The following is a 12,047-nucleotide window of genomic DNA, read 5'->3' as shown; positions in this document are numbered from 1 at the left end:
GCGTTTTGAAGCTTGTTAAAGTAGAGCAGAACTGCCAGTACTTTTTTAATAACTTGTAGCGGGGATTTTTGTCCATTGCGTCAAACCACTCTCATAAGGCTGTAATTTTTTGTTTACCCTTCTCCAGACTGCACCTTCTCCTGGCCCTACCAGGCTGAGTAACAGTAGGAATGTTCACTCTCTGGAGGAGGGGAGGGAGAAGTACATCTGAATGGACACTTTGCTTAAGAAAAAAGTATCTTGTTTAGAAAATTCTGGAGGATGTGAAATTGAATGTCATTGTGTGAGTCATCCTGCAGTTGTTTGTTTTATTTTTAGCCCTGAAGAAGTTATCTGCTGCAAAGAACTCGACTCTAATTCTGAAGTAATAGAAAATATGGCTGTAAGATTAACCCTTAGGGGGTCATCTTTTTCTGCCACTGCACAGGGATTTATACCAATAACTTCAATTAGCGCAAGTGGGAGGAAGTCATGAGTCCCCCTGTGCATTGATGTTAATGGTTGTTGCTGGCGTAATCCTCTGCAGAAGGATTGACAGGAAATCGGGTCTAATAAACAACAGAAAAGCACTCTAACTTAGTATTTCTCATTGTTAATGTGATGTATAACAGTGCCTTCTGTCTAAAGGGAAATAGCAGAAATAACACAATTTCATTTTAGGCAGGTAGACTTTCGGGAGAGGGGGTAGGTAACCCTGGGCCACCATTTCATAGTCAGCCCAGTCTGATGCAGCAAGCAGTGGTGAGCATCAGACAGGTAGTGGATGTATGGAGTGAGAAGTTTCTCCGAGGCTGGTGCTGACCTGCAGGCGCCATTACCATAAAGCTGCTGTGGCCTTTGTGGGCTGCACCCCCTTATAACAGTCAAAGGAGCTATCACTGAGCCCAGCAGACAGGCCAACTATTCCCCAACTCAGGAAGGGCGGCTCCCACCTTTGAGTTCAAACATGTGAATGGGAGCATGTAAGTAAGGCTTTTGTTTTGCCTGCCTGCCTGCCTGCCCGCCACCAGCTGTGAATCAGAACAGTCCTCCTCTGCCAAAGCGGGCCAGTGAGTTTGAATGGACTACTCACGTTTGCATGGAAAAGGGGATAAAACCTTCCGTGGTGGTCACAGATGTGCAGCCCTGGGACCTGCCTGTCTGGCATCACTGGTAATAGTGGGGAGCAAGGGGAGTGCTACAGAATGTTACCATTTGTAGGGTTTGAGGAAAAGGCCAAAGGCAGATTGTTTCGGATTGTGTCATGCAGCAGGTGATTGAGCCTCCTGTGAATAAGTGTTCCCAATTTCGTAAATCCACGTTACCTTCTGCTGGCTTACAAGAACATTCTACACAATTCAGAGCAGTTAGCATGCTGATACTACTTCAAAGAAAACAAAAGTGTATCTTTCCCATCATGGATTACTGCAAGTCTGTTATGGCAGCACTTTGAGTCCTTAGAAGGCTTTTATGTATTAATTTTATAGGCAGAATGAGCAACTGAAGGTAATGGCAGTTAACAGAATGTTACCAGAAGGGTAAGTCATTCTTCGCAATCCAGGCATCTGAGAAAATTAAGTTCTTTTGTGTCTCCCTCCAAACTGTGTCAACTGCAGTTCTTACCAAAGTACTTCTTTACTGATCAGTTGAGGTGTTTATAACCATTTACTACCTCAGCCATAGAAAAGACCAAGGTTCAGACAGGCTTAAGAGCTTCCTTCCATTTCTTTATGCTTTTTCGCCTGCTAGTGGTGTTGGATGACAGCAAGAGGTTGGCAAAAAGGAAGCTGATAGAAGAAAATAGAGAGAAGAGACGTCGGGAAGAGCTGCAGAAAACCATTGGGCACAAACCAGAGCCGACAAATGAGGAATGGGAGCTCATCAAAATTGTTACTGAAGCACATGTGGCCACCAATGCACAAGGAAGCCACTGGAAGCAGAAAAGGAAATTTCTGGTAAGGACTGTAGCCTTTTACACTGCTCTTGGAGCCGTATTCCTTTCTTTCTCTTGAACTTTTAACTCCTTCCCAACTTTGGAACACCAAAGAGGGTATAACTACCAGTGTATTGATGTTTATGAAAAAGGGATGATTTTTTATAGTTACTGCTTGCTTATTCTTGCCTTGAAGTTCAGGGTTTGATCAGACCACGTATTTCAACAGATAAACAGCGTGTTGCTAAGTTAAGACTTACTCAGATGGATAATCTTAATGTGCTATTATAAGAAAAAGTAGAATTGTTTCACTCCTGATTGACAACAGTAGCATATTATATATGTATTTAGGGATAATTGTCTTTATTAGGAGCTACTATGCAACATATTCTAAGTCTTAAAACAATCAAAGTGTTAGGAGAAAGCTGATTTTTTTATTAATAACTCATGGTTTTTCATTTCTTACTTCAAAGTGAACATGTTAATTAAAATAAATCTGGCAAAGAAAAATTAATTTCAATGAAAGCAGGATGATACATGCACTATAGCATTGGGATTACAGACTACAAGATTACTTAAATTTTCATTCAGCCTGTAACTAAGGATCAGAAAATAAATGGTGATTTGTGATGCTCAGCCTTAAAAAAGGATTTATTTGATTCTTCTAAATCGATTTTTAAAGGAAATAAGTACAGAATCCAAGATGCTGATACAGCACAGAAGAGGGATTATAGACCATATTTCAGGAATACCCAAGGGTCTTTAACAGTCTGTGTATAGCTAATCAGATAGAGAATACTCATTTTCTGTAAGCCTAGGCTCCTGCTGCCTCATTCACTATTGGAATCTTGACCTACGGTTCAATTGATTAGAGAAGTTATATATTCAAACCAGCTGATCCCTTTTATAATGATCTGTTAATTCCAGTGGCACTATCTGAGTTTCTATATGAATTCCATGTTTGTAATAGCGTGCAGTGGGGAAACCACAGCCAGCAAACAATGGCAAGAAGCAACAGAGCGCTTTCCAGTGGTGCTGCACAGCACTGTTTGTGGCACTGATTTTAGCAGACCAAGAAGCAGCTGCAATAGTGTGTTTGGTTGCTTAGACAGGAGGGCTGTTCTTTGGGTATTGCCTGGTTCAGGATAAAGCCTGGGCAGCTTGACACTGGGGCTGGGAATGAATACCCTGGACCACATAAAATGTTCTCATTGAGGGACTTCAGGCTCTGAAAACAATCACAGCAGAGGGGAAGCCTCCGGCAAAGGGCGCCCAGAGGCAGAGCATGAGCTGAAGCGATGACAGAACTATTGAGAGAAGGGATGGAGCAGAGGCAGGAAGGGTAGTTGTAATGGGCAGCTCAGAAACCAGCTGTGACTTCCACAGCTGGTTCCTAGGTCAGACCAAACTGTTCTAGGTGCAGCCCTCACTGCAGGGCCTCCTAGTTCTTTGCAGTGCTCACATGCTGAAGCCCAGTGGTTTCAAGGCAAGCATGCAAAGCTTGCTGACACATTGCAGTGAACACAGAAGGAAAAGTCCATGATGGTATACCAACCCCGGGTGGAGGACTTCGAAAGCCCCAGCCACAAGCTCCTGAAGAACAATAGGAGCTGACTTGCATGTCCCAGGAGCTGTGGGTCGGTCCTTAGGCAGTTGAGGCTGATACTTCAACAGCAGGAGCTCCTTTGAGGTCTGGACCTCTTTTCTTACTGAGGTGAGTTACGTGGCAAGGGTCCTCCAGTTGCATGCCCTTCTGGAGTGTATTAGCTTTAGCTAGCAATCCTGACTTCTTTTGCCTTTCCCAAGAAAATGCTGAGTTCTTTTATTCCCTAACAATGTTATGCATGTTTTTAAGCATTTGGTCTTCTTGCTTGGAAGTTATGAAGGTTATTTTTCATGAGCACACAGACAATCTGGTTTAGTTTCCCAAGATTCAGGGAGGGGAGGACCTACAACTGGGATTATTTTAGTTTCTTACTGGGACCCATCAGATAATTGAGCCCAGTCCTCTTCATTGTTCTTTTACACTTGGAGCTTGCTTTATAAACACATTGCTGAGTTTTTTTCTTGCAAGAAGTTAGATTTGGATTCACATTGGTGACAGAGCTGTGGAATGATCTTTTATGATGTGTTGCTTAAAAAATTAGCCGAGCACAAGTTTTTATTATAGATAGCACTTTCAGCACCTCCCCTGTTCAAGTGCCCTTATATAAATGTCAAGAAGTCTTAAAAGCCACTTTCTCTGGGTCTTATTCAGTTTTGGCTCTCTGATGTGAACAAAATCAAACCTCTGCATGGCGGCTGGCAGGTCTTTTACAACCACAAAGCCACACTTAGGGAACAGAACAGCTTTGATATGCATGTTTTTAAAATACACAGGAGCATTGATGCACTGTCATAAAAATCAGGTGAACAAGTTCAAGTGAGTTGGAATAGAGAAACACTCATCACATTCTGCTTGAAACTATTTCATTGTATATCCCTATGGGATTAATTCTTTTTTCAGCTTTTGGAGAAACCTTGGGCTGAAGTCATGCAGAAGGTGATTTTCAACCAAAATTTTACCCAGACAAGCTCAAATTCTAGTCACTTTATCCAGACTGACTTTGTGTTAGACAGTTCTTAGTCATCAGTTGGTTTAGCCTAGTTTTGGGAACAGGCCCTAGCAGTTGCCTGGAGCTCTGTGATGCCAGGCAATCTGTTCTGGTAAGGATTTCAGAACTTCGAGTATGTGAAGAGCCCAATTCTGCAGAGCTGTCAGCAACTTCTCAGGAATAATAAGCCACCTCAGCTCCCTTTTCTTCTAGAGAAACTTGAGAGTTCTCAGCACCTGTAAGAACCAAGAACAAGCCTACATTTTTAAGTAAAAAAAAAAATTTGCATATAAGCTATACCCACAAAATACTCAGATACAGGCACAAGGAAGAAACTGCACGTGCACACTGTTGCAGCTGCCCACACAGGATGGGTAGCGGTGTTCTACACGCCCATCTCTCTGTGCAGTCACCTCTTTCACAAATGCCTTACAGACAAAAGGTGGCATAATGGGCATTACTTACAAAGCAAACTGTGGTATTTTGCATTTCAGTGTAGCTTCCATTGCTAAGCCGGACTTTCTAGCATCTAAAGTAGTTGCTGTAAGAGAGATTGTTCCTTTAAATATATCTGTTTATATCCTTAGCCAGAAGATATTGGTCAGGCACCAATAGTTAATGCCCCAGAAGGTGGGAAAGTGGATTTAGAAGCCTTCAGCCAGTTTACAAAAATTATCACACCAGCGATTACAAGAGTGGTGGATTTTGCCAAAAAGTTGCCTATGTTTTGTGAGGTAAGAAGACTTCCTTGCACTCCTCATGTATATACCTGTTGTTAAAAACTATCCGAAATCTTCCTGGCACAGAACTAAAAAAATCACTGTGTTTAAGATGAGTAAAGTTAAAGAGACTTGACATAGATGGGACTAGAATCATGTGGAATTTTATGGGTTTTCTTTTTCCTGTGATTACTGAAGTCCTGATTTTGTTCATGTAGAAGTCATTGTGGTTCATTAGGAACTCAAATGTGTCTTTAGAGGCAGCCTTGAACAGAACAGATGAACAAAAAGCAACTGTCTAGAAGCATCTTTGAATTGTTTAATCAGATCTCCCAGCACACAGTTCCCTCTGTGCCTTATGACTCCTTGGCCAGTACGGTATAGTGGAGTGAGGTCTACACGGTAACAAATCCTTCAAATTCAGAAAGCATCCATATCAAGGAATAGCACTTGCCTCATTGTGTTACCTAGGAATGCTTTTCCTAAACAGGGAAGTTATGCATAAAAGAGTCTGTAAAAGTAATGGAATGTCATTACAGGTAGATACTACCATGTAAAATACACAGTAAATAGACTTAAGTAGACTTAATTGCATGTTAGGAATACAGAGGCACTAGGCTGATACTGAGCTATCGTTTTATTGAAGGACCAGGCACAATGGTGGTGATATTTTTTTCCTGAGTTAAAAAAAATGTATCGGAACTGCAAACTGGAATAATATTTCAGTCTTAGTAATCTTAATGACGTTTTAACATGGAAATATCCCCAGTCCAGCCATGGAAGAATGCCTGCTTGCTTGCCCACCATGCAGAGCAGCACTTGACTCTGCTGGTAAAATGCCAGTGGTGAATTACATTCGAAATGGGAGTGACCATGGTCAATGAACATTTGGCTTCCTAACTCAGGAACAGTGTTTCTTCTTCACAAGTAAACATCACTCAGGAAGGAAGTTTAAGGCAACCATAGCATTTTACTCTTCTGTGGCTGGCAGCTTTCCTTTAAGGTCAGTCAAGGAAAGCTATTTATGTCCTCTGGCACCTACAGCACAAGAAGAGGTAAATATCAATAGTTGGCATAGTGTAAATAGCTCTCCCTGGCTAACCTCGGCATTGGCTCCATCAGACAAGTTAAATAGCTCTCCCTGGCTAACCTCAGCATTGGCTCCATCAGCCGAGAAAGCATGAAGTAATGGCCAAGCATGAAGATTTTAAAATGCAGGGAATGTGTCCATAGATCAAGAGGCTACTGCAGCATTCAGTGTCTGAGGCAATTTGTCTCCTCTGATTTGGCATTTGTTGGTGGGAAGTAGCAGTTGGTATACCTGTTATTTTTCCATATACAGCAAGGTGTGATAGCAGAGTGAGGGACAACTTGTGAACACAAAGGAGTAGGACAGCTCTCATCCGAGTTGTCATATAGATCCTGCTGTAGCATAAAGAAAATAACAATGTTTGCTCCTTTTTGAAGTGGACAAGCAAAGGGCAGGAAACTGAGGTGCTCAGCTCAGTTCCATGGGGCTGCAGTTACAAGTGTGATGGCTGCCAATATGTCCTGCCGGGGTGAGCACCTCAGGCTCCTGCCTTTTGCTTTTTCTCCCTGCAGAGGGAAAAGGAAAGGACAACATGTGACAAATAATCAGTCACATTTGTTGACTTCGCTCCTGGAAGGTGCGCTGGTGGTAGCAATGCTCAATTGATGACTGTAGATAGCATTAAAACCTGCATAGCTGGGAACAAAACTGATGCTCATCCCCCTGTCTTTGGTGACTGCTGCTACTGGCAAATAAGGCTGGACACTTGGAATTGTGTCCCATATATTCTTCAGAATTAGGAAAGCAGATGAATGACAGGCATAGTCACAGCACCACGATCATAAAGAAGTTCTAAGAAGGTTCAAATAGGAAGAGAAATTCTCACTGGTTTTAAGTTACTAAAAAAACATCTAAAGCATCATGAAATACCTTCCATGTTGTTATCTGTCTCTTTTCCACCATTCTTCCTTCTCCTTATTTTTATTCTTAAGGTCTCTTTTCTTTTTCCTTCACATATGCTTTCTCTCTCCTCTCCCTTCCCCTTCTCATCCTTTGCCTCCCTTTTCTTCCCCTTTTATTTAATTTTATTTAATGTTATTTCATTTCTTACTCTGTTTCTTTCCCTAATTCAGTCTCAGCAGCCACACAATGGCACTGTCGTTGGGTAGTGAGACTTCCACTGTGCCTGTGCAGCCTTCCATACACTGCTGCTGAGCTGAGAGCAATCAGCAGAGAAGGTGATTTGCCCTGAACAGGATGAGTCATTTTTCTTGTGTACCAAACACTTCACACCTGAAGTTGGCATTGCTGGAAAAATAGCTGCATGATTCAACTCCTTTAACTGACTGTGGCTAGCTTTGTGCTTAAAACTGTTCTCTAAAAAGGAACAGCCTTCCACTTGAGTTAGATAGCTGTCTGGCATCCACTCTGCACCATTTTACACCAAATCAGTGTACTTGCTTTGCGAGTACACAGTTGCCATGTAAACCTGTAATTGGTGAGGATTTTTTCATTTTGATTTGTGAAACGGGTAAATATAATAACTTTGTGTGAATGAGAAATTGATGGATTTTTGCCTCCCTTCAAGCCAAGTAGAAATGAGTTGCTTTTTCATCTATGTGACCATTGCTGTTTGAGACTGTTAGAAGCAGTCTCGAAATAGTCTTGTGGGTTTTGCTATCATTAAATTACTTATGAAAACATAAAGACATGATTTACAGAATGTGTCTGCATCCTGGTAGTACTTTATAAATACAGGACCTATTTCCACCAGTTCAGACAGCTTACCTTTCTTGACGTTGTGGAAAAGACATGTCTAGCCACATGCCCTGAAGATCGTGCCTTATGCACTAGTGTAAAAGCTGAAGTTAAACCATAGATTTTCTGTCTGTCCAGCAATAATATGGGGACCCTAGGGAGATCAGCCTTACTACGCTAAAATATAGCTTAAATTTTCTGTTGTTCAAATGGGCAGTGAGAATTAGAGTACCTGCCCTATTCAGTGATTGAGGTTTCTGTCCTAGAGACAAGAATTTATTTCACTCCTTTTAATTAAAAAACTGTTCACTCTTACAGACCCTTCCAAATGTCTGGTTTTAACTTTGGCCAGGTAAAAAATAAGCATGGCTGGCTGTGAGTTTAACTGGGATGGCTGAGGTCTGTACCAGCTCCAATTGTACTTTATTCTGTTATGCTATGCTTTAAGCTGAAGGAGTTCAGGAGTAGAAGAGAGGAAGGAAAACAGCTGAGAACAGTGACCCCTTCAGCCATCTCAGTGAGATCCACCCCTGATGGGAGACAAAACCAATAGTACATGTTACCACTAACCTGGCACCTGACAGGTCTGCTTCTCCATTCACACTTTGTTAAATTTTCTGCAAAATGGAAAGCTACATTCTTAAGGTTTATTGGGTTTAATTTTATAATGCTCCCACAAACTGACTGGTCCCACAGAGAGCAGCACATCTGCAAATTGGGTCACTTCATCTCAGCATCTGAAACAGCTTGATTTGCCTGGAGTATCTTGTCCAGGACCACTTGCCTATAGCTGTGTCATCACTGAAGTTCCTAATGGTGGGGGGGGGTGTTAACCTGCTGGCAGAGTCTGAAAGCAAAAGTATGAGTCTTGAAGGTCTGCGTGGTGCAGTCAGTCAGCAATGTGTTTGGAGAGTAGCTGCACTATGCAAGGTAGTGTCCTGGGGAGTGACCCACAACTTCATGCTCATGGATTTATTGTAGTTGTAACACCAACTCAGTTTGGAAAACATATCTTTTCCTTTACTGTTTATAATTTCTGCAGCTGCCATGTGAAGACCAGATCATCCTTCTGAAAGGCTGCTGTATGGAGATAATGTCCCTCCGAGCAGCAGTTCGCTATGACCCCGAGAGTGAGACTTTAACACTGAATGGGGAGATGGCGGTGACAAGGGGCCAGCTGAAAAATGGGGGTCTTGGCGTAGTGTCCGATGCCATTTTTGACCTGGGTATGTCACTTTCTTCATTTAACCTGGATGACACCGAGGTTGCCCTTCTTCAGGCTGTTCTGCTTATGTCATCAGGTGAGAACAGAAATATATTGGGAACCCAACGATTTTGAAACTCTTTAGCCTTTGTCGCAAACCTCTTTTTAAAATAAATAGAGTATGTTAGATCTTGTAGTGCTGACTAGAGTAATGTGGGAGAAATTTTCTCTCAAAAACCCCTAGCAGCTTAGAATTAGTTTACTCAACACTAGGAAAAAAAAATCCAGGGTATTCAGAGAGATGGGTATGAAAGTGGCTTTGGTAGCACAGCTTGATCAGTGTAGTACTTACGGAGGAGGCAGGGATGATCACCAGAAAGAAATCAGATCTGGTTCTGAGTCAATTTCCCTTGAATGAAAACCTGGTAATTTAGCAATAGTTGTCCTTACAGTAAGTTCCTTCTTCCTCTATGTACTGCCATGCACTGGGCGGGATGTACAGTTTACACCTATTTCCATCAGTGCTCGTATGCTTTTGCATATGAGCAAGATGACTCTCATACGCCATCTTGCACCACTTGCTTTTGGACATTTGAGAGCTGTGCCATTTCCCCATGCAGACCGCAACTGGTCTCTTGGTGTTGTAATACAGAAGCAGCACATTTCATATGATTTCCAAAGTGTTTCTAACCTTCTCAAATAGAGTATGTGTTCAAGTATGCTTCCATGGACTGTGCCAGCCCAAAGAGGAAATTCCATTCTTGGGCAGTGGCAGGTTTGGTAAGATTTTGGTTTAAGACCACTTTGAATTGAATTGAGCATTGAATAACAATACACAGACAGGGATTTACAAGCATTAACTGTATCTGAGACAGAAAGATTTCCACATTAATCACAAGAAAGCACTTGACCTTCCCAATCAAAATTTTGATTTTAGTTCCCTATGCCATGGTACATGAGTAGGGGATTCAGAAGGACCTGCTTTCAGTTCAGTTCAGAGGACCTGCTTTCACAAAAGTGTCTTCTGAAGAGTGACTTGTGAACGAAGCTTTCCCAGCGCCCATCTGGGTGCCAGTTGAGACAATCAGGCAGACTTTTGGTGGTGTTGTTCCTTGATGCTCCATAACAGTTTCCTTTGCAGCTTTCCAACTGTGAGACACTGGCACAGGTTGCCCAGAGAAGCTGTGGCTGCCCCGTCCCTGGCAGTGTTCAAGGCCAGGTTGGACAGGGCTTGAAGCAACCTGGTCTAGTGGAAGGTGTCCCTGCCCATGGCGAGGGGTTAGAACAAGATGATCTTTGAGGTCCCTACCAACCCAAACTGTTCTGTGATTAACCTGTGGATCAAAGCTTGACCAAAGCACTGGTCATACTGTAGAGAAACAGATATGAAAGAACTGTGATTTAGATATCTGGCAGGGAAAATATTTTGATTCTTTATTAGTTGTTTCATAGAAAGGTATAGATAGAAGCCTTAGCTGAGATCAGGGGTCTGTTGCTGTAGTCACTGTAAGGAAACTTCCCAAACATATATACTCTCTATGGACAAAAGATGATGAAAGGATTATCTCCTTGTTTTAATGAGGCTTGTACTGATAAGTGAGGTGTCCAGGGTCAAAGACGTTATTTGTGGCAGAGCCAGATGTTCTTGGTTCTTCCTTTCTTTCCTAATAACAGAATCGTCCTATTTTTCCTGATTTACAATCAGGAATTTGTTAAAGTAGATAAGAAATAACAGTAACTCTGCTTCTTTGTATCTACAGATCGCCCAGGCCTTGTTTGTGTCGAGAGGATTGAGAAGTGTCAAGAGGGTTTCCTCCTGGCATTTGAACACTACATTAATTACAGAAAACACCATGTTGCACACTTTTGGCCAAAACTGCTGATGAAAGTGACAGACCTGCGAATGATCGGAGCGTGCCATGCCAGCCGCTTCCTGCACATGAAGGTGGAGTGCCCCACAGAACTCTTCCCTCCATTGTTCCTGGAAGTGTTTGAGGATTAGAGACTGGAGCAGTTCTCCACACCCCCATCACACTACTGGCTGTCATTTCATCCTGTTGTCCATCTCTTCTCACCTCTGTTTGTTCTTCTTCTTTCATCTCTTATGTTTCTTGAGGCGGGGTTGGGTTTTCATTCAGTTTTTCTTCTGGGGTTACTGGGGGCAGTTGTATGCACATGGATGAAAACATCCCTTTAACGCGAGTACTTGTGACTTTTAACTATTGCAATTTGTTCTTTGGTCCTTTGATGTGAATGCTTTGACAGCTTAACAGTGAAAATACAAACAAACCAGTCTCATTCACCAGCACTAGCGTGGTCACCAGCTCACACATATCATTGCTTGGAAACTATGGGAGAGAAATTGAAGTGGCAGAAAATAAATTGGCTTCCAAGGTAAAACAACTATTGTTAATTTGACCCTGACAATTCTGTCTAGTATTACCTCATTTTGTAGGTCACAAGTGACCTGAGATGACAATTTCTAGTCTTCATGGTTTTTCCTATTGTAACAATCACCATTATGATCTAAGATCTCCATCATCATCATAATCACATTATTACTTGAGGATTGTTCCGGCAGATACAGTTTAACAGTGCCTCATAAATCAAATACTTTTATAACACAAATTTAGAAGGGACTGGCTCATTTTTTTCCACGTGTATCAGAAATTAAGATCCTTCAGTTCTTACTACATTTGAACTCCAGGTAACTTCATTGGAAGGTATGTTGGAGAAGGGAGGGGAATATGATCCTCTGAGGTGCTTTTCCTCAGAGTGGAGGCATCTGCTTTTTGTGAGGTGTGTGTAAAAATCGTCACTCTGAGGGATA

At 42.1% G+C, this 12,047-nt stretch overlaps 1 protein-coding gene across 15 annotated transcripts in view; it reads left to right on the top strand.

Moving 5' to 3' along the window:
- THRB (thyroid hormone receptor beta) overlaps nucleotides 1-11,833 on the top strand; it is a 170,151-nt gene extending 158,318 nt beyond the window's left edge. For all 15 annotated transcript variants that reach the window (XM_062607203.1, XM_062607193.1, XM_062607202.1 and 12 more), the window contains 4 exons: nucleotides 1,729-1,934; nucleotides 5,094-5,240; nucleotides 9,056-9,314; nucleotides 10,978-11,833. In XM_062607203.1, the coding sequence (XP_062463187.1) occupies nucleotides 1,729-1,934; nucleotides 5,094-5,240; nucleotides 9,056-9,314; nucleotides 10,978-11,219 (854 nt within the window). In that variant the 3' untranslated portion in view covers nucleotides 11,220-11,833. The remainder of the gene's footprint in view (nucleotides 1-1,728; nucleotides 1,935-5,093; nucleotides 5,241-9,055; nucleotides 9,315-10,977) is intronic.
- Nucleotides 11,834-12,047: the final 214 nt, after the last annotated feature.

This window comes from Pezoporus occidentalis, unplaced genomic scaffold (genome assembly GCF_034315485.1).
Source record: "Pezoporus occidentalis ecotype Australia unplaced genomic scaffold, CSIRO_AGI_Poc_V1 ctg120, whole genome shotgun sequence".
Taxonomy (NCBI): Eukaryota; Metazoa; Chordata; class Aves; order Psittaciformes; family Psittacidae; genus Pezoporus; species Pezoporus occidentalis.
This window is presented reverse-complemented; position numbering and strand designations above follow the sequence as displayed.